The sequence below is a fragment of the Sceloporus occidentalis genome, unplaced genomic scaffold (genome assembly GCF_023333645.1).
Source record: "Sceloporus occidentalis isolate IW3139 unplaced genomic scaffold, rSceOcc1.0.p SCAF_61, whole genome shotgun sequence".
NCBI lineage: Eukaryota > Metazoa > Chordata > Lepidosauria > Squamata > Phrynosomatidae > Sceloporus > Sceloporus occidentalis.
Window position 1 is genome coordinate 2,048,667 of NW_028317041.1, and position 24,052 is coordinate 2,072,718.

Consider the following 24,052-nt stretch of genomic DNA (forward strand, 5'->3'; position numbering starts at 1 on the left):
TCTATTTTATTAGTAAGGCAGAAACCTGAAATACGTGTTCCCCATTCCCGCTTTAATATAATATACTTTATTATCTTGTTTGAGCTCACCTTAAATGATCTTTGCAGCAAGGCTGAGTAAGACGAATGCCTGAGCATTAGGATGAAAGAAGGCTTTATTAAAGTATTTCACAAGTTCTTATATTCTTCCTGTCTTTCTCACGATTAGTGGTTTTGAATTATTTTAGACCTTTTAAATAGGAACCCCTATGTATTATTTTGTAACTTAGAAATAAATAGCTGAATGTCAAGATGAATAACATGGTGGATCGAATCAAGCAAGGGTAATATACTTCTTAGCATGCTTTTTGTGTCTGTTTAAAAACAGCAAAACTGAAATCCGGTTGAAATAATAAACAAACGATTTTTACAAAAGGTGTTCTACCAAATATTTCTATACGAGCATGTGAAATCTTATTAGAAAGCTTGGTTTACATATTCCTAATCCTCAACACTTAGAATACATATGTATTATTTATTGTACTGGATTGCGAAATGTAGTTTGCACCACACACATGTTCAGTGGCACTAAAAGAATAGGGATATAATATTGTATACAAATGACACCTATGTCATCAAACGGCCACTGGCCTTAGAGTGATTGTCAGTCCAGCCCTGCCACTATGCACTTGTGGTTCCAAGACTTATAACTGGGGATTTATGTATTGGAAAAAGCCTTCGAATAAAACGTTCAGTTTCCATATGTTGAAGTTGTTGAGTCCTTGGTACTGCATGACAGGTTTGGAAGGATACAGATGACTTAATACCAGGACGGGAAGTGAAATTGTACACTTCAATTATATTCCTGCCAGCATGAGAAACTAGACTTTGAGCCAGTTGGGAAATCATCTCTGTTTTAGGATAATTTCATTCTGTCTGTTAAAGTAAAATGTGGTTTGAATTTTTTTTTTTTTTTTAAGTATTCAAGCTTTTCTCTCTAGTTTGACCACATTGACTATGTAATATGCAGGGTCCTCTCAGGTAGGCCCTTTTTAATGCATTTCACAATCATGCAGAGTGTTGTGAATACATCCAAGTGGAGACCAAGTCTTATATTTCTTATCTCATTTGTCATCTAGTAAATTGTGGGCAGACAGTCATTATTTTGTAACACATAATCCTGCACTTGAAGATTATTAGAATTAAGATGGATTTGTTTAGTGAAAATAAATATTTGTAATATTACACCTCTACGGTAACCACAGTTAATCCTAATTTTGATGAATCTCTGACATTATCGGACATTCACCCTGATTTACCTATGTTTACAGAAATCTGTCATCCTGTTTTATTTATTTTTTTAATTTACTACCACTCTGTCCTGAAAGTGTAGTTGTGAGAGCATGATTGGAAGTAAAAGCAGCATATGGTTCATCCTGTGCAATCAACCACAGTAAATAATTCTGTTTGTCAAAAAAAAATATATTGTGCTGATTCACTAGTATGGATGCTTTTTTTTTACTTAATTTACGTCAGCGTGCTTTGGTTTAATAATCCATACGAATATTCCCTAACTAGCCCAGATTTTAAGAAGCAGCTCTTATAGACAGACTACTTTATTAATTTGCGGGCCCTGCATGATGCATTGTAGAAAATTAGATAGATTTTTTTTTTAAGCCATCTCTTCAGTTGGGTATGTATTTGTTGGCTTAAATTATCAGTAATTGAGGCTAAATATATGAAAGATATGTATATGAAAAAGATATAGAATTTTATGTCACTCTTGGGTTCCACAAAAGGCTTTTTTTTGCACATTTTACTAGAAGTAAGCCACTATGTCTCCGTTTGTAGCGACTTGCATTTTTTTTCCCCCCCGTATAAATAAAATAGACTTTCCATATCTCATTCCAGCGGCAGGTGTGGACAAAACATTAACTAAACCAGAAATACTACTACAGTTTAAAAAAAAAACTAGCATACATTTCGTAATTAAGTGACCGTACAGAACTTGTTAACTTTTATATAGTGTTGACGATAATCTTCATACTAACAGTCCTGCTATAGACCTCGGTTACAATGTGTGGGTGGAAGAGACTGGATCACGTGGCAGCACTCATTTTGTCTATTTTTAAATGTATTACATGCAAAAAAAACCTGTAGATGTCTTGTGATTAAACCTCAACCTTTAGTTGCAGTTTAAATTTAATGAACATACGACCCATCCCTGACTAAACAGGTCTTGCTAAACTTGCTACCTTCTATATTCTTTTATCTCATGACTTCAAGGTTTTACATGTTCTGAAAATATATACCTTGGATAATATATTGTGGTGACTTGGATTCTTTTTAACTGGGAACACGTCTGGAAAATGTATATATGTACTTTTTCCATATATAAGACAGTATATTGTAAGTGTCTCTGGCTAAATACCCCTCTTCTATATCTAATGAAATCATCTATAACCCAGAAATCTTCAATTTCCGAGAGCACAAGTAACTCCAAAGTATATATATTTACGATGGACCTTTCGTCCACGTTGAGAATAATAAAATACATGATTACAATTAGTTGGTAAGAAAAATCTCCCGAAAACATGCGTCTTCTCTATACTCATTAGTGAATAAATAAATAGAAGTTATAGTGTTCATACACGGGTTGCAGAAAGACTATATGTGTTCATGCTTGTTGTATATACTAGTAATGAAAGCATGAACTATTGTCCTTTTGCTGCAGGGTTAGCTGTTATTTTTAGTCTCTTAAACATTATCAGGTAAACAAAACGGAGGCCTGATGGATTTACGTCGTCTATAGATTTCATCTGTTCCTTGGCAACCTCGCAGACCACAATTTACAAACATTAATAAGATGAAATCCACATAAAGCTATATGAAAACATCCGTCAGCTGACGAGAATCCTACGAGACACAAGGTCTTTTCATAAACCACTAGGAGCAGCCTCTTGTGTGACCTTTCCATGTAATTTTACCTTCTTTTGTCAAGCTCTTCTTGATTCTCTAGGTAACATTATGGACCAAGTTTTTCAAGGCTACGAGTGTGTGCACATCTATCTATTTCTATTTACGGTATATATATATATATATATATATATATATATACAGGGCCGGCCTTAGGGGTTGCAGGGGCGCCTGACCGGGACTTAGATTAAAGCATCGCTTTTTTTTTTTGTTTGTTTTTTAAACTTTATTTAACATCATTCATGTTAAATAAAGTTTAAAAACAAACAAACAATGCTTTAATCTAAGTCCCGGTCAGGGGCGCCGAGCGGTTGCTTGTGAAGTTCTCAGCAACCGCTCGGCGCCCCTTACTCTCCGTGACTCCGTCGCGGTGCCGGCATCTCATGTTGAGCGCCGGACTATTCCAGCGCTCAACATGAAATGCCGGCACCGCGGCAGAGCGAGAAGACGGATACCTCCCGCTCTCACCGCAGGACTCCGGCAACAAGGTAAGTGGGGGGGTGTATTTTGAAGGGGCAGGGGGGGGTGTAGTTTGAAGGGGCAGAGGGGGGGTGTAGTTTGAAGGGGCAGAGGGGGGGTGTAGTTTGAAGGGGCAGAGGGGGGTGTAGTTTGAAAGGGCAGAGGGGGGGTGTAGTTTGAAGGGGCAGAGGGGGGGTGTAGTTTGAAGGGGCAGAGGGGAGGTGTAGTTTGAAGGGGCAGAGGGGGGGTGTAGTTTGAAGGGACAGAGGGGGGGGGTAGTTTGAATGGGCAGATGTTGTTATTACTATTGTTCTCATATTTCTAATATTTTATTAAGAAACTAAAACAGGCCGGAATAAACCAAGAGTTTTAGGGAGTGTGCAATTGGGTTCAAGAGGACTCAACATGCATTACTTACTGTATATACAATACACAAGCTAATAATCCTTTGCACATCCCATGCACACACATAGTAGGTTTGTAAGCATGATCTATGGATCGGATATATTAGTTTATGCTTGTATTTCCGATTCATTGTATGATATCGGATAATTTGCCTCGTTAGCCTCTAGGCTCTCTCTGCTTGGACGGGTTATAGTAGTGAAAGGGCTTAATTGTATGCAAGAAAAAAAACGAAAAAAAAGATTTTAGAACATATTCTGCACCTTGATTCACAGTATAAATGCTTCATTCAAGGACATTGTTGGGGAGTTTCCTTGACATCTGAATTTATTCTTCCAGGAATCTAACATAGCTGAACAGGAGTCCTGTCTTATCCCCTCATCTCATTAATTAAAATGTTTTAAGCTTTTAAGAAACTAGTCTTATAAAGATTATCTTTAGTTTTGTTTGTATTGCCCAAAATAATTTAACACCCTGCTAATGCTGCATTACTGTTTTTCTTATTTGAAATAAATGAGTAACTCATAAATGGATCGTGTTGTAATCCAGATTGCAGCTATTGCCAGATGCTTGGGAAAATGTAGTTTGGGCATTATTTTTCAGTCTCGTTTGAATCCATTTAAATCACATGCTACTAAAGCAATACAGACAGAGTGTGACTCACGTGAGAGCTGAAATCTGCCAGTAAGCCGTTTTATACTCATCACTGTGATTGTCTACCAGGTAAATTACTTCTATAATTTCCACACTAATCACAAATCAATTACTGCAGACTGATTGCCCTGGAACTATCGTATAAGGGAATTAAATATGGATATCTGTAGCTGGCATTGGGCTTTACAGTATTTCCTGTGCACGTGAAGCCAACCTTGATAAGTATTGTTCTAGACAGGCAGGTCATACAGGAGTATTGGTCAAGTCACAAAATAATTTACGGGTTTTTTTTTAATCCTAATGTACACGAATTAAGACTCTGAAAAGCATAAAGCAATGAAGATATCAACAGTTCTCAGTTAAACCAATATAGCCACATCCCTATATATATATATATATATATATGGACAAGAGTATTTATCAACATTGAAAATTAAAAACATAATTTCAGCCTTATTTTGGTTGGTGTCCCCTGAATAATAACTAAAGATACGGCATAGCTATGGATGCGTATTGTATTTAATGTTCTTGAGTCTACATATGCCAGGCTGGCATACAATTCAAAATGATGCCATTATCTACGAGCGTTTCTGTGTGCCTATTTGACATCTAAACCAAGCTTACTGATTGGATGTAAGGTGATAGCTAATTCAGAAGCCCTGATGCATTCACTTCTTCCATTCTGCTGCTGTACAGTTTTACTTGGTGTTTAGGAGCCATATGGCAAAATAACACGCAGTTGAGCTCCACTACCCATTACGCCATGGCACATATTTGTGTTTTTAACACTTTTTAACCTGCCTGCTGGATGGAGCCTTAAATACACTTAATATTTATGTTTTTATCTCGTATGGATATGTTATTGTGTTTTATTAAATTTAGTTATTTTTAGGACAGTAAAGGATTGGGAAGGCTTACAGCTTAATACTACTGTGTATAAGCACAATAAAAAAACATGACATTATGCTGCACGTGTCAATTGTTTTTTTACTTTGATCACAAAAAAATATGCCGTGTCTACAAGCCAATTGACCTGTTTTCCCTCTATTATTTCAGCTCGGAAATCCAAAAAGTTAGGTAAATTAAAAGGAGTGCATGAAGAGCACCAGCATCCGCCACAGCATCAGCAACCTACACCACAGAGTCCCAAGGAGGAGACATTCCCCTCTTCACCAAAAGACACCCCCATTCCTGCAAACACAACTGTTGTTCCTCTCATATCTGCCGTGTCTCCAGCTCTAAGTTTGTCAGCATCTGTCATACTTGAAAACATCGAGCCTGATGTGGTGTATGCAGGATATGACCCTACTCAGCCGGATACGGCAGAATACCTCTTGTCCAGCTTAAACCGACTGGCTGGGAAGCAGATGATTCAAGTTGTAAAATGGGCAAAATTAATTCCAGGTACGGATGGACATTTTTATTTTTTGTATGTGAATTCTTTTACTGTGGCATATAATTATGCTGACCGTGTGCATGTGTATATGGTTCTACTATAGTTCTACAATTGTATGTTCTACAAAATGTATGTATTTATGTATCTGAACTGCATGATGAGTACCATAAATCTTTGTGTATCGGTTTGCAGCGCCAGGGAGCTAGGCCGGGACACCCATACTTGATATGGGTGAAAAAGCCTCTAATTCCTTTGGATGAGAGAAGAATTGGGGGTTTTTTTAAAACCACTTGCTTTGTTTTTGTAGCAATGTTTTAATGAATCTGTTTTTGTCCTCAGGATTTAGAAACTTGCCGCTCGAGGACCAAATTACGTTAATACAGTACTCCTGGATGTGCCTATCTTCATTTGCTTTGAGCTGGAGATCATATAAACACGCGAATAGCCAATTTCTGTATTTTGCTCCAGACTTGGTTTTTAATGAGTAAGTATCCTGTAGATATCCTTTAAACATGTTTTTACTTTCATCTACGCTATTTAAATTAATAATGCATAATTACATACATAATTCTTCAGTCACCCAAATATTTGAAATGTTTATCATTAAGATTAAATTAAACCTCAGTGGCATTTTTTTGACAAACATCATCAACTGGAACCTAAAATTTCAAAGCAAAATGTACATTTTTGATTGCAATGTAGTCTAAGGTGCAGAAGAGTTCTTTGGCCACAGCTACAAAATACAGGACATCTGTTTTAGTACATCATTAACTAATTGTGACATCCCCAGGACCATTTTCTTATAATGAAGTAATATAATCTATAAATTATATTAGGTTTTTATATGTTGTGGTACAGTGCTAGAGAGGTGCAGCTTCCAAGAGATTCATTTGCACGAAGTGGGTGCTTTTGTGTTAGATACTGCGAATGTAACTAGCTGGCTATGTATGTATGCATTAGATGACACCATATGACAATGATCACCATATAACGGCTATTATTATATGCAAACACTGCAATGACAAGTTCACTTTAACTCACACATAAAGAAAACGGGCACAGTGCTGGTTTATGGAAACCTCGGATGACACTGTCCTATTTCCATATTGCTTCTCTTTTCATAAAGTAAACATCAGTTCGTTATTATTTCACCGCTTTCAAATAACCATTCCTCCCAAAAACATTGCAATCAAAAACATTTCTTTTAAGAATATTATTTTTCATTTCGTAGCCATGTCTAGGGTGAGCAGGAAACATTTATCTTTTTAAAACTAATATATTGAAGTTGATTTTGTTCTTTTCTGTATAACGTAATCTTACTGAGGAAGGATATTTCTTCCGCACAGATTTTTATTTTCCCATTTATCTGAGCAGCATAGAAGTTTTATTGCGTATTCACTGTTTTCATTTTTCATTTCCCTTAGTGGGATTGCTCTTTAGTACACATATTTAACATTTTAAAAAGTCTATTGTGATCGAATTCTTTCCGAGTGCTAGCTTAAATCCCACTTTCATTTTCTGCAAGGTGCAGTGATTTTCAGTAATTTTTGGTTCCTAAAGAATACTTTTATTTGTATTCTTGAATACCTTTTTTGCCAGTTGACATCTGTTGATGTTGATGTATCGCTTTGGAGCGTCAATATGGAATCAAACTGTAGCGGTAAAATGTAATCATTGTTAATTACAGTTTTGTACGTTTTTGTTTTTACACATCTCGGGGTGTTATGTGAAGGAAAGATAACTTGCCAGATGTTTAAAACAAATGTCTAGTTATTAACTTGAACCATTTTATGCTTTAATCCCTAACAATGGGGTCGGGTGTTCATGTGGCTGGGGGTCTGAATCCTAACTGATAAAGTTTCCTATATTTTCCTGCAGTAACATTGGCCTCAGTCACCCATCTGCCAAACTCAATCGAAATAAATTAAATCGGTTATAATTAAATTAACGTGTGTGATATATTTGTGTTTCTACCACTTTGGCTTGTTTTAAAACCGTCAGATAATGATAATAGCCCATAAAGTGCGTTTAATGCGAACTGGGTCTACTTGTGACTGAGTGCAGCCATTGCATGCAGTAGTTACACATGGCATATTCACGCGGAGACATATGGATATGCATGAGATTATAGCTCCAGCTGTAGGCTTTAATGTGGTCTGTGTCTTCCTGAAATAACTTCCTAATAATCAGAGACTCGCTGCCTGACTGACTAATACAGGCTATCAAGAATGAACAGAAATAAAACATAGTGTAATCATGAGAACGCTGAACTGGAATGAACTATACATTGTAGAGGAGAAAAGCAAATCATTCATGTATATGTTGCACAAGTAATCCTACAGCATCTGAAAAGTAAATGCTATAATATTGGCACTGCATCAGAGCAGTGTATTTAATGTATGCACTTAACTGCGTAAGTAAAACAAAATAGCATGTGCTCTAATCCATGTGTACATATATGTATTTAAGTAATGTATGTCTATTAAGCTAATATAAATCCACAGCATGCATAAATAGATCCACAAAGATGTAGCTGCACAGACCCATTCTAAATCTTGTAGTCGTGAGAAAGTGGGAAATTTCATAGAACTCAGAGGTAATTACTGAGCGTTCATATCATTGTTGTGTTATACCGTCATTTTCTGCGCAAAATCCAATACAGATTGTCTTATGACTTGTTAATATCATGATACGTTGGGTAAGGGGCAGAGAAAATAACCGCACTATAGGCACAGAAGCCTTGTATTACATCAGGGATCTAGATGCGTTTCCTTGCAGTCAGCATGCATCAGTAAACTGTTTATTTACATCTACAAGTACTACACTTACTGCATCCTGCTAATCACTGTGATTATCTAGTCTTTAAAATTGCCGAGTTGTGTGAGAATGTATAGCATTGCTCGTGTGTGTTTTGTTCTCCTAAGTATATTGTGTTGAATGGCTCAACTGCGCCGCAAAAGTAAGTGTCATGTAAATGTCTTTTAAGCATGCATTTGTTGTGTTGCTAAAAGTGAGAATGTCTAAAGCTGTAATTTTAGTGAGTTTACAGAATCGTATACAATTGGGAGCTATATAGAGAAGTTTGTGAGTCATGAAAAGGCAAAGCTCTTCCATAAACCCTACACACTCCAAGTCTCACTGTAATAGATGCAAGGGGATTGTACAGAGCGGTGCCAGGTTGGCCGTTTAAAACTTGACACCTTGATTTTAAGTTGTTTGTTTATTGTATTTAAGTTTGTTTACTTTTGTATTTTGCACCTATATTTTTTTCTTTACCATAATTATATCATTTAACCCTTCTTATGTATGCCAACCAGCGATATGTTGTGTACTGTCACCTACACGAGCTTTGTGTGCAATCTACATGCATATCGTGAGATGGGATGCACAGTTTTCTTAAACTAGGTATCTATGAAAAGCTTAACTGTTCCTGAAAAGAACCAAGTACTCCATATGCTAAGAGGTTCCTTTTTTATTTAATGGTCACAATCTGATGTTATAAATGAAGTATGTTATGCTTTGGGCTACTTCAAAAGAACAAACAAAAAAAAAAGGAAAAAATAATCAATAAAAACCTATTTACAGTAATAAAATTACCAGAGTGTAGACATTGCTGAGATCCCAAAGTGAAGGTGTATTCGTTGAGTCCATATGTGGTTTTACCCAGATCCCACCGCCAAGTGGGCACCATCTGTCTGGCTAGTTTTCTAAAGAAGCTGCTCGGGTAGATACATGATTTTTGTTTTATCAGTAGATGTGCCCACTTTAAAATATTTTGAGCTATGGCTTGGGTTAGAAAGTAGGTGAAGCTACCACTAAAAAGTTTGCCCAAAGCCCGCCGTGCCCTTATGTGAATATGTAATAAAAAATCTACAGATAACTGTGGACAATTGAACTTTATATTCAGTTCTTCCCCATCCATGTGTCTGAGCTGTGAAGTGCTTGCAGCCTAGGGTTATTATTGCATAATATCTCATAAGAATGGAGCTCCTTCTTGATTACCTTTTGGTCATAAAGCCTGCAATTTGAGTTGGTATTGTGATTTCTATAGTAACGGTAAGCAGAATAAATTGCACTTAGCAACCTCCCTGTTTAAATAAGGTTTGTTTCGGGTGAAGGTTGTGTGTGCACACCCATGAACAAATTCCAAGCCTCTTGCGTTTGATCCAGTATGCCTTTCTGTCTGTGTTTCATATTAGTGAGGAAAATCCATGTTGCCTTTTTTATTTTTTTATTTTTACTTATCAAATATTTTTATAGTTGAATCTACAGTTTTCTTTATTTGTTAACCAGATGAAGTGTAGGAATACATCCAAGTATTAGAGATTCTAGTCTGAAAAAAAATCCTAAATACAAAAGCAGTTTATATTACTCTAATAAAACAGACAACACAGATTTTGATTCAATTAAATAACTAAATTAAACAAATATATATATATATATATATATATAATTTGTAGGCAAAATATAAAATTACATGCACAACTATACAGAATGCATCTCTTTCTCTTTGTGTCAAACCACACTGGATCAACAAGTATATGAGTGATAGCAAATATTAAATACATCATAATATACCTCCATTAACTGTTTAAGAAAGGGGATACCTCCACTGACTTCACAATGCCTAATATTGTCCCATTTTATAGGGAAAAAAGCCGTAACTTGTGTTTGCACATTTTCATCCAGAATATGCACCTGTTGTATATTGACTTGAACCATGCGTTATTGTATCGGTTTTGTTCCACTTACACAAAACATTAATTGCACTCTCCCAAACAATTCTTAGCAGATCTGATATTTAATTATTCCCATGAAAATGTTTCAGTTTTTGTGGCAGCATATCCATGGCTGCTCTTGTATCACATGATGAGCAATAGGGAAAAAATATGAATGAGACAAAATAGTTCTTTAAAAGTGATATTTTAAATACTTTTTTATGTCCCATGGTTGACTGGCCACACAGAAAGCCAAAGATAGAACCAGAGGCTTGAAGATTCTGTCCATGAAAGATCATCTGCAGTTCACTCCAGAATATAAAATAGAGAATCGTGCCTGTGTAGACTGCACATATAAAGCAAGGCAAAAAAAAAAGGGACAACTATATCTGTGGTGCAGTTTTGGTTAAAGAAAAGGTTGAATGTAACTGCAATAGAGAATAGCAGGAGGCTTTCATTTTTAATATAAAAGCAATGATGTGGTCTGTGGTTTGCTAGGTCTTCCAGCTTAGTAAAGATGCATCTTATGCTCTAGAAATGAGCCACATCATTTCTTTTTAACTTCAGTAGGTCAAACTGAATTTTCTGCATGAGGTTCTTTATAATAAAGCAATGGCATCATTGTGCCACAGTAGATGCCAATGCCGAACTGTATATACACATACTCCTTGGAGTTTATCGGCACATGTGCATACGAGAAGAAGGAATGCCTTTGGATTCTGGAGTGTTATTTCCTCAGTGTTATTCTAGACCAACCTTATGTGTAGGTGCTGTTTATACGGTATTTACTTGGTCTGATTTATACTCTGTTTTTAATCAGCCCAATTCATTCAATACTTGGACTCGGCTCACCTTTTCCTTCACTCTAACCCTATTTATGCAAATAGCGAGCAGGTGTATGAATGAGAAGCTTAGTGATTTATAGGTCCCCCTGTGCAGATCATACATAGGTTTATTATATAATACTGCCTACTGCGCCATAATTTTGTGCACCAGTTACATAAATACATTGGATATGAATCATTCATGCGAGATTATCATAATCAATTTTCAGCTTTCAGAACTATTGAGTTTATTCACTAAAGGGATAGTTTCCAGGAAGGTTGTGGTTCCAGCTCCCAAATTTTACTATCCATTATGAAGGGCCCATGCCTTTAAGTTTCTGCAGCAAGAAGGCCTGAGCTGTATAATTAAATGGGGTAAAGAACTCACTGACTTAACTATACATAACAACTATACAGCGATTCCTGCAGCAGAAGCTCCTCGTGGTGGGACCTTCATAATGTATAATGAAGTCAAGGAGTTGAAACACAACTTTCTCTCACAAAAAACCCTTTGGTACACAAGACCTTGTTTTTTTTTCTATATAAAATTAGTAGTTTTTGGTTTGATCCCCTGTATCCATAACACCACTTCTGTCATTATTCAGTTGTTTTATAACTGTAGTTAATATTAATTTCCAGTCCAATAGGGCGTCTCTTGTTTATTACTTGATGGCAAACTAGCCCTCATGGACGTGGCACTGACAAACAAGATCAGCCCCACTGTAAAGGGGATCGGGCAGCTGCCTAGGATACCAAGGGTGCATTTTATGGCTTTATATAAAATTTGTGGCTGCAATATATAGTCAATTAGACTTGTATTATACAGTTCTGTGTAATGGTAAATGACACACTGTGTTTTATTACATAATGTTTATAATGTAGAAGAAGCTTATTTGTAAAATAAATTATTGACCACAGGATAGAGATATAGACACGGCTTTCTGTGTAGATTACGTGGTATCTTCATGCCATTTGGTAGCCACTGACTTTAATGTGTCAGGGCCTCCTAGTCCTCCTCTTTCTGGCCCTGACATTATCCCTAATTAGGCAGTTGGGTTTTTTGTAACTAAATACATCATCATAGGAACAGCATTCCTGTTTAATGGCCAAACCCGTCTCAGAAATAATTCTTTAATCAAGTAAAAATTTTGCCTCTTGCATACTTTGTCAGGCACTTAGTTGTCACAAGACACAAAAACAGGTCCTGATAAGCTGTCGCTATGAAATGCTTCATTTTTATGTTATTAAACCTTCGGAGGAAAGAACAAAATGACAGGTCTGCTGAGATTTATTTTCTTAATATACTAAAGCAGGGGTGCACAACAGGCCAGAAATATCCAAACATTGTGGCCTGCTTGTAACCCTCAAAGACTAGAGTTCCGCACCCGTGAGCTAGAGTTCCATCAATGCTTTGTCTAAGTGGAACCGCAACTTTAACACCTCCAGCGTGTGTTTTTCTGGTTAATATTAAAGCTTGTTAAGGATCTATTTGGTTGAGGGCTTGTTAAGCTTTATTAAATCAAATGTGAAGTTGTGTAGCCCTGTTTATATGTATGGTTAAATATGTTTTGTTTCTTTCAGAGACAGGATGCGCCAGTCTGCGATGTATGAGCTGTGCCAAAGTATGCAGCACATTAGCCTGGAGTTTAACCGTTTGCAGCTAACCTTTGAGGAATACACAACTATGAAAGTCTTGCTACTGCTAAGCACCGGTAATCAGCTCCTCATTACTATCTTACTAAGCACCATTATTGCCCTTTGTCTGTGTTCTATTATCTGTCTGTAGGTTCCAATCAAAGCCCGAGAGACCGCGGAGAAACACTAGGGACTCATCGTATATTATGCGTTAACCCACCCATAATATATACATACACGTTATCTATACTTCTTACAGGTGTTATTGAATAGTTACCCAAACTGAAATCAAGTAGCCAACTTCTCTGTACGTACAAAGCAATCATTTAGTAAGCAGTATAATGGAAACGCAAGTTTTTTGAGCCTTTGCCTTTGTATGTGTGTATATGTTAGGGCATTAGTTCCCAGGACACATCCATTTCCCATGTTATAGACCCGAACATGTAAAGTGGTACCCTGCAGTATGTGTGATGTATAAGCTAACAGATGGGGATCAATTATTATTCAGTTATACATTCCTCATAATGTATGAAACGTGAATTCTGTGTGTATGTATACAACGGCAAAAGTCTAGTTGCATGCTCAGATAATTTGCATTTACATTCTTAAGAGCAAAAAGTCGGGTTGCGTGTTGATGATAAATGGTTATTATTGGCAGTGTGGTTAATGCCTCATTTCCTATCATTTGCCAGAACATACATAATAGCCGGGTATTGGCCATGTTAGAAGCTTGCCTCATCGCGGCAGACAACCCTAATTAAACTTTGGTTTCCTAAAACCAAAACCACAAGTTGCTATTGTGTGTCTACAGTCAGTGGTGCTTCTAATTAGGAAAGGCAGTAGTCTTTTTTTTTTTTGTGTGACCGTATTCTTGACGTATTCAGCACCCTGTTGCCTATTAGGTAAAAAGCTTAGAAGAAACGCACAGTATTTATATTTGCTGCTACAGTAGCATGCAGGTTAGCTACAATGTTAGGAAATACTTTTGAAAAATGGGAAATAAATATATACGTTTAAATGCATTGCGAAAGTTACTTAAGTGAACCAAATATGCGTTGCCCATATATTGCAATTACGCACAGATGGTCAACAAGTTGTTTGTTTTTTTTTGTAATTATTGTTTATTTTCAATAAGTTTCTCAACTACAGGTGAACGTTCACCTCTGTAATACAACTTGATTGACACGCAGGGCTGTAAAACCACAGCCCTAATCCACATTTCTCAGGAATGATGTTATGTCTGCACATCTAAATATCTCCATCTAGGGGAGTGTATGACTCGCGGGTTATATAATAAACACCCCTGTCATTCAGGTGCCAGATTTTCAATTTATTGTCGCCACATAGACAGGTTTTATTTTTAAGCCAAATGCTCCGTATCAGGTATCTCAAAGGTAGTACTTCTTTTACATGGCAATTAATGTAAAAAACGTATAGTAACAATCTCAGTAATCAAAGTAAAACGGATTTTTTCTTTCGATTATGCATAGTTAATGATTGGCTTGTACACAGTTAAAGTGGAGGTCTGGAAATACATTTCAGTACTCTAATATCCCCTAAACAGTACTAAGTATGTTATGTAGCCGGATTTTCACTTAATTCCACGAACCATATTAATGCTGCTGTTTCTTTCCCTTTTGTGAGGCTTGTAAACTGTTGCTTCCTATTGGCTATTGCCATAACAGCTCCCTAATGTGTCAGTGGGAAATGCCATGAAGCCCAACAAGTAAGAAGGAATAATGCAGAAAAATCATGTAGAAAAACCTGACCCTTACTACAACATTACAAATACAATAGAGGAAAATAAAAAAATAGGATTTTTGAGTGAGATTTGACGGTGATAAAATTCCTTTACAGTGAGATGAGTAGGTGTGATGGCATTGGGCCAAGCTATTTTTGTGGTCGGCACCACTTACATTTTAAGGCATGTTTAAAGTTGCCTGATCTATCATAAACATAAAAAATAAGAAAAATAAAAATGTAACTAATGTGACAGGAAGTAAATCTTTGAGTCAGGCAAGTAAATGTGATGTTCACGTTGATTAGTATGATCTGTAGTGAAGGTTTTTACACATATTTCATTATATACATATTTAGTATAATCTGCTTAACCCTGGTAGTGCAAAGCAAGGTGAATCATATATATATATATATATATATATATATATATATATATATATATATAATATGATTAGTTGTTGTGACCTCAGCATCCATAACGCTCAGTCAGGCACTTAAATTTCTCAGCAGTTAGAGTTTTAGGTAGTCTTCTTTCAGCTCATCACAGAACCATATTGTCGTATATATCGGCCGGCACACTTAAAGCGCCAGGGCCAATGTTAATCCCCAGTCCGGGACTGGTGTTATTAAAATGACATGGTTAGGGGCTCTGCCACATACTGATTTATAGTTTAAGGTGGAGCAATTGTTTTAAAGTGAGGGCATGAATACAGACCCTTTATTGAATGGTGCTGTTCCCATAGCCATGGGATATAGAAAATACTTTTGTACTTAATAAGTCCAATCAGAGAATCTGGGCAGCTCTCCAGAATTTCCAGTATGTGTTGTGAGAGTTTGCTTTATTTATAGGGCTTATATTTTATTTTTAATCATGCTTTCTGTTGGTGCAATAATTGTCACAGTGTGCACTGAAAGGAAACATATAGCACTTAAGCTTGAGAGGGAAGGGAATTGCTGGAGTTGAAAACCTATGTTATAAAGGAGCACAAATTATCGTTTGTTGGCTCCTATTCATTAATGTGATAATGTTAGCAAATAGCTTACTGCTGGCTCTTCATTTCAGCGGAACGGACTGTCATGTAGTGCGGTTATGTCACACTACAGCAACTTTTTTTTATTAAGCTTAATAAATGGCATTAGTATATTTGCACCGTTAGTCAATTGTTACATTCTCCAGTTTCTCAATCAACCTGTAAAGAATATAAAGGTCTGTTACCTAAGGCTTATATTGTATTACATTCCATGTGCATACCTCCCAATTTCTGCCACTGTGGAATTGGAATTTGGGGGGGGGGGCAGAGCTTGGGGGGGGGTAACTGTATGCAATCTCTGGTGTCCCAGACACCAGAGAATGAAATTGGGACCATGGGGTCGTGGCCCTGAATTCCCTGCCCCAAAGCTATCTGGGATGCGGGTGATGTGTTTGGTTCAACACCTCTCCTGCCCCATGATATACTTACCGACAGTCAGCTCCAGCATTGGCTTGGCAAGGAGACCCCCATGTGCAAGCAGCCAATCACTGGCAAGAAAAGTCAGACCATGCAAGATGCATTGTGCCTTGAGCCCTGGAGCTGCAGCTTCTCTTAAAGGTAAGTACATTTTGAAGTATGTATATTAAAGTACTCCCAAAGTACTCTGATATGCATTCTTTATTGAAGATCATTCCGAGGACACTGGGGTGTCACTTTTAAAGCAGCAAGAGAAGGTAGAGATAGAAAGCAGAATATAGTAATACAGTATGTGCCCTCTTTATTATAGACGTCTATGCTTGCAAAAGCACCAATCCCTTGTTTCTTCCATGAAGAGAGAGAACTTCGGTGGAGTATGGAAATACAAATAATGATGATGAAGTTAAAATGCGTTAAGAAGTTCTCAGGTTTTCAGCATATAGTTTATATTACCTCGCTCATACATTTAAGAGATTATCTGGAATTACCTGGAGCTTTGTAGTTACAAAGAAAAATAATCTTTTGTGCTATATGGTTATGTAAATTTCAAAAAAAGACCTCTGGATTAGGGAGCTCCTATTATTTGAAATTCAGTGTGGGCTATGTGTATATTTAAGTCCAGTAAAAATTATATGTTATTCCTATGACCTCTGGAGAGCGAACATATGAATATAAATCTGTGGAGTTTATTCACTAAAGATGTAGCTTTGATGAGTTGAAACATTTTCTTTCACTTTATGAAGTTTGAATTATTCAGGATCAACTTGGCCTTCTTGCAGCAAAAACCCACAGGGGATAATGTGAAATGTCTGAACTGCAACCCATTCTGTGCCAAATGAACCCTTATTGCATTGGACTGACGCAAACAAATCATGGTATAGATTTGATGCTATCGTAAATCTGCAGTCAACTTTTTATCATGATTTGGCAATGTACTTTCTCTACTTTTAGCTGTTTATTGAACTTGTTGGATAAATCTAATTAATTCTGCCCCTTTTTATTTTGTTTTATTCAGTTCCTAAAGACGGACTTAAATGCCAAGCTGCATTTGAAGAAATGAGAGAGAACTACATTAAGGAATTGAGGAAAGTAGTAATGAAAATTCCCCAGAGCTCCGGACAAAGCTGGCAGCGATACTTCCAGTTAACAAAACTTCTGGACTCGCTTCACGATGTAAGTATCTTTTTCTAGGGTGATAATCTAGAGGATGAAAGAGGGGCTGTAGAAACGGGCAGGTTTCCAGAAGAAGGTAGTACATTCTTGGTACTGCTTCCCAGACCTGTGTGTCTGTGTGTAACTCTGCTGCAACAAAAGTAACATTTTAGATGTTAGTAGTCAGGAGTATGATCAGACATTTCAGACACTCTTTATATTGCGTTATAAACCATGTTTCTGTGCTTTATTTATTTTGCAACGTCAGATGCAAGATTTTAACCCCTTAATGACAAAGCCCGTACATGTACAGGCTCAAAACGCATTGTTTTCAATTGTAATCTTATGTGCGCCGATCAAATCTATTGTCATAATTTTATAAAGGCAGGGGGAACAAACCAGCAACCAACAAAGGACAGTAACTTAACAATGGGGGATAAATTAATTCATGAGTAGGAAATGTCAGGTCTCGTGAACAGGAGGTTGAAATGGCTGCTCTTAGTGATATACCATAAAGTGAGCTAAAAATATTGTTTTTTATTTTTAAATCTGTAAGCACCATTATAAAATATACTAAATAGAATTTGATGGCAAATAGGAACCTATCTAGCTTATAAATAATATTGAAGAAATGTGATAGATCCCCTTTACATTATTATAACATGTTAATGTTTTAATGCAGAAACAATTTTGTTGCATAGCTGTTATCATTATCATCATCATGTCAGGACATAGCAACATCTTGTTACCAATAGGTAGGGACTGGAATCTAATAGTTTGGCAGCAGACAAGAAGAAAATGGTTCTTGAATGCCATAGTGCACAAAAAATAGAATAGGTCTAAATGTATGAATTCTGGTTTAGGTTAGTAAAATATGTACAGTATGGTATTGAAAGAAGAAAAAATTGTAATGATGACGCTGGCTGGGCCAACGTTTTGTGGGCTGCCATATTAAGTGGGGATTTCTCCACACCAACAATGGTGCAGCCAAGTCCTGGATACCCAGCTCCCCGACCTTTCTTCTAAGAAGTCCCAAAACCTACCATATAATAATGAGAAACATGGAATGTGTCCTGCGCAGATATGTCCTGCTGCAGCACAGAAGTTATATAATACAGTATAAAAGCAGGGTCTGTCCAATCACTACTTGTTTCCCCCCTAAACTTTCTTTATTAAAGAGCCATCGTATCTGGCATGTTTTGGCTCAAACAATTGGCTTCACAGCTTGGCCTGGTTGGTCCCTATGGATGTGCTGGCCTTCTATACAAGTAAATCTATGACTTAGAGTGAGGGCAGCCTACAGGTAATTTCCCAGCTGAAGCTGTACTAAAGTCTTCTAGTTTGTGCCCAACAGAAACCAGGCGGATCTTCCAAGATGACAATACAGCCTTTAGACGTTTATTAAAATAATTATTAATATGGATATCTCTTTAAATTCATTTTTATATACTTTATCTTTCATTGTATATTTTTTCCTTAATCTTTTTTTTTTAACTTTTACTTTTATGAGATTAAAAAAGCCTCGCTAATGTATACCTTGGAAAAGAGAGAAATGGCCTCTGTCTGTCTGGTTGGAGAAATATGTGGTCACTTTATTTGATGTTGCGTTCAACTTTTGACTGTACTGGAGCGGTTTCTGTTGCTGCTGGCATGGAAGAATACCTCTGACTCCAGTGTGTTCATTATTTATGTTTCATCTGTGATCATAGAGTGAGATGAGTGCACATCAGGACAGGCCTTAATATTACAGCATGGTGTTGTTTAAAGAACTTCCATATGGAATGGTTTTCTGATGTATTTTCGACTGTTCTTTCATGAGAAGCTCCGTGGGAGGCAGAAAACATGATTCCCCTGGTATTTCGACATTCCGAGGGAAGACGATCCTCCTCCTCGCCCTGTGCCAGTGAAGGGCATGTGGATGTTTGGGTTGAAAGACAGGAAGGGATTCTGAGAGAACTGTTTACCAATAGTTGATGCTTCCTAACCACTTAAGAGATATTTACCAGATTTCAGAGATTACTGGGTACAAATAAAGTAAGAAACTAGATATAGCAGAATTATGTGCAGGTGCAGGAGATAAACATAAATATCTATGGGATTAACAAAGGTCTGGTTCAATTGATGTGTGCAAATCTGTATATTATAAAATATATATTTATATAACTCAGACTCTATTAAATGGCACAAATACACAGATGCTGTCCAAATGAGCCATATCTCTTTATATTTATGCCAGTTACGCAGCACTGGACTTTACAGCACATAAATTCCTTGGCTGTTCTTTGTAGATATGTGTTCTTGGATTAGGGAGCTGTTAATATAGTCATAGAACCACCTCATAGAAGAACCTTTGTCTGCAATTTCATGACCTGGGTTCCCCCTTTTTGCATTCTCCTGAAACGTAGTTTAAGCTTATGAGCAGGGCTGTCTGTACCTAATGTATCGGGTTGTCTTAGTCTGTTCGTTCTAGTTTTTCATACCCTTTGAATGTTTGTACTGTAAGAAGCGCTGCGTAAATCGTTGCCACTATAAAATAAAGAATGATAATAACTTTTAGTCAGCTAGCCATGGCACCATCTTCTGGCCACATCATCTTGGAGGGCTCCCCCTTCTGGCTACATGTATACACTTTCTTGGTGGGCTGACTTCTTGCATGCTGTATGTTTAGGATAAAGGCAAGCCTCATGGCAGGCTCTTTCATCAATTGACTTAGCTCTGCAGATTTCTAGGTCACGGGTGGTTTTGTGTACATTTTGGCTACAGGCACAGCTAGAATCGATCTGCGGCACAAGCAGACTCATCTTGCAGCTACGTTTGGGCTTTAAAATAGTTTGAAACTAGGGTGGCCAATAACAAGTAATGCATGGATATATTTCCATGCAGAAAAGGCATCGACAGGTTGTAAGGGCCGGAGTACTTCTTTCTCTCCAATACCCAACAGGATGGCATGGTTTTAATAATCAATATATTAACTGAAACAGTAAAGAAGCAAAGATGTTGTTCCATTAACGTGCTTCCTAATGTATTCTTGGTGTTCCATTGGTAAGGAGGGCTATTTATATGTAGGGTTGTTTTCCATCTTCAGATCCTGGTTTTCTTACTGAGATCGTGGGAGTATTGAGTAAAAACATGTAACGCAACATCCTGGATATAAATCTAAAACATTCTCCTGGGAGGATCAAACTTGGTTAAATGTGAATATTGTAAGATATTTATGATCCAACATGTATCTCTAAATTTATAAACACATGATAAGTACAAAGAAAACAAATATTCTTCCCGTCCAGAAAACAATATAAAACGACATTGTGGTTTTATCTGAGGAGGGAATATTGAGATGCTGGTCCTCAAGTAAAAATGAAGTGTGTCTCATTATCTCACTAATCAATACCGTCTCTCCTACATTTCTACAGAACCACAGACAGGTGTACGGGCTGTTCAGGGCATCGGTTCCTTCGCTCGTACGCAATTATCCTTCCAATTTAGCACTGCTTCCAAAGCTGAAGCCTTATCTCTAGAAGTAGAATGCACTAATGGATTGTACCACTGTTGTACTACAGGGAAATGGCATGTGTTATTCTCTTTGTCCATTGTCATTCCATTTTGACCCTTCAATTTCAGGGAAATGCATACCCCTAATTACGTGCATTCACTCCTTTGTGTCTCACTGTTATAAGCTGTAAACACATTACTGGCAGTAGTGTTCTCTGGCACAGATGCATTGTTCTGTTAATATTTGGTCATGGTTTTGTAGGATTGCAATAGTTTTGGCAGCTGTTGTCAGCATCTGCCATTTATTATAGAGCTGTGATAATTATTTTGTTTGTTTTAATTATTCAATAGTCCAATTCATTTGTGACAATAGGTGACAAAAATATATTTTCTGACTCATCATTGAAGCCAGTGCAGGGCTTTCATAATGCTAAAGCCCTTCCAGTATTCTCTATAGATATTGCTATACTTCCAGGGAAGATAGCATTGTCCTAGCTACAGTTCTATAATTACATTGGCCTCCTATTAATTCTTACAAACTAGCAAGACTATTGTAAGTTAATTCCTGGTCTTCTGTGTCTATTTCCACAAATGTATTAATATGTGAAACATTGAGCAAATAAGCAGCTGTTTGTTAGGAGGTATTTCTGTATGTCCTAAATCTTAAAATAAACATACAATACTTCAAATACATTCTTAGTGCACTCCTACCAGTTTCTAACTAGAAATGAGTAGTAGTTTTGTTGGATACTTTAACCAATAACTGTATGAAGTGGATTTTTTTATAGTTAAATCTATGTTGAATACACTGTACTTCAGCAATAATATTTTTCATACTCTCTCATACCCAATTTTGGCCAAGCTTCAGCAGTGGGACAGATGGCCTCATATTTTAATCTGGATTACTTTGCTCATGGTTGACTCCATGATTGCAAGGTTCCCAGGTACTGTGGCTGCAAAACAAGCCCAAGAGGTGTTTGTGCTGATATTCTGTGTTGGTTTCACCAAAGGTGGCGCTGTCCATTACTTTGTTGTTTACAGTTGTTTTCTAATTGTATTGTCATGATGGACTTCAACAGGAAACATGCCTGTAGCGCATGAGATGTAACTATTGGTTTTATTTGCAATTTCTCTGAGCATTACATGGTCTGACCTTGGGGTGATTTTGTTGGGACGTCCACTTCTGGGAAGATTGGCAACTTGCCAATGAATGTGAACGTTTTTCACTTTTGAATAATCTTTTCCACTGTAAAATGATGGACTTTAAATTGTATGGAAATTGCCTTATATCCCTTCCCAGATTAATGGGCAGCACCAATTGCTTCTCTAAGATCATAGCTGATCCTTCTTGGCATTGTGTTAACACACTCCTTTACGGAGGTGGTCAATTGTATTTTAACCAAAATAAAATGTAATTTATAATCAATATTTAAACATGGTCTTATTACTACATCACTATAGCAACCAATTAGCAGAAACATTCCATTTGTTGCAATAAGACCATTTAAAAAAATAAAAAAAACTTGCATTGGCTTTAGTGCCCACTGTTGAACCCTGGTCAGCACATGTTTACCAAGAGAATTACCACCTGCCCCCTTGCCAGCCTTCCCCTGTCTGTAGTATGCACAGAGGGGATTGGAAGTAGATGGTTGATGATGCTATTTCTGTACTTGAAAAGAAGGATGACCAGAAGACCCATTTAAGCAGTGACACCGATAAAACATGCAGCATGCAATGGTTTTAATGCAGCCCTAAATATGAGTGTCCCTGGGGGAAGGGGAAATTAATAACTTTACACACACATGGGATGGCTTTAAAGTTTTAAGGATTGTAGATGGTAAGAGAAATATAAAAAAAAAAATTGGAAACCATATGGATGTGTAATGCACTCCTCTGGTACTTACAAGGCCAAATAAATAATGTTAGTAGTTTCGATGTTCGAATATTGCATAAAGCAGGCATTTTGATATGTCAGGGGGTTAAATGATGGGGGTCCAATAGAGAAATATCTTTAATAAAAAGATGAGTACCAGATGTAGAGGGTGTGATTTGAAGTACCCTTTACTTTACAGAACTGTTGCCAGATACCTAGGATAACTTTCCAGTGGAAGTAGCGCAGGCAAAGACCATAAAGGAGTTCAAGGAAGCTTGCGCTGGACGTACTGTTTAGCTACCCTAAAAAATGAATAAGTAAAAAGTAGCTAAAAAATTGCAGATTAGATCAGCCAATAACCTTTTTTCTGCAGTCGCTATCTGTTTATCTGTGTTTTCTAGACTGTTTGTTTTGTTGTGGTTTTTTACTCCGATTAAAAATGTTGCTGGTAATCATGGTAGCCAAATAGAGGTTTCCCATGAGACATATCAAGCAGCGGTAGTTTAAGTATTGTTAAAAATCATTAGTCCTTGACGTAAATACTCACATAAAGCGGCACTTAATTAGTAGTTTATTAAGCATGAAAAAGTTTCTTATACTCATGGATCCTTTATATGTCTTGCTAAAACATGCTGGAGCATAATACACAAACCACTTTCAATGGTTTCTGCCGATTGACCTTAAGTGGGTGGTTTTCTCTCACTGCTATTAAAGTGCTATCCTACTCTTACATGAACTGACTGTAATGAAACAAATGTTAAAAAAAGAAGCTGCTTTTACCCTTGGACGAAAATACTTAGACCTTAGCATCTTATGTACTGTTGTGATATAAATAAAGGCAAAGGGTACCAATATAATACACAATATTTAAAGCAAATCAATAAAAACCTTGCTTGGCAAAGCGTGTTTACAGAAAGCTTGGGTGACTCATACTTCCTTTTCGTGAGAAAGGTAGATTTGTGATGCGATAACAATTAGTTATGAGTAAGTGATGTGGTAAGGTAAGTAGCACTACTTTTCTGTATGGTTTACACCCACTCCCTTTAACCCTTAGAGTGACTGACATTTCTCATTAACTAAAACCACATCTTCCTTATTGTTATTCTGATGAGCAAAAAAGTTGTACTAATAAAAGTAAATAGTAATAATATCTAAATCACTATTTTCCAAAAAGTTTAAAGGGAATGGCTAAATATAAGATTACAGCATATAAACATTTTTGACATTGCGCAACTATACTAGGAAGAGAAGATCCTTCATGCAGACTTCTGAGTACTCCATACAACCTATCCTATCCTAATAGAA

The 24,052-nt window shown here is 36.9% G+C and overlaps 1 protein-coding gene across 3 annotated transcripts in view; it reads left to right on the forward strand.

Annotated features, from left to right (window-relative positions):
- LOC149287398 (mineralocorticoid receptor-like) overlaps positions 1-24,052 on the forward strand; it is a 146,965-nt gene that overhangs the window by 118,183 nt on the left and 4,730 nt on the right. For 2 of the 3 annotated variants that reach the window (XM_089492946.1, XM_089492947.1), the window contains exons 4-7: positions 5,526-5,873; positions 6,205-6,349; positions 12,989-13,119; positions 17,246-17,403. In XM_089492946.1, the coding sequence (XP_089349072.1) occupies positions 5,526-5,873; positions 6,205-6,349; positions 12,989-13,119; positions 17,246-17,403 (782 nt within the window). The remainder of the gene's footprint in view (positions 1-5,525; positions 5,874-6,204; positions 6,350-12,988; positions 13,120-17,245; positions 17,404-24,052) is intronic. The other variant, XM_089492948.1, reaches the window with a different exon arrangement.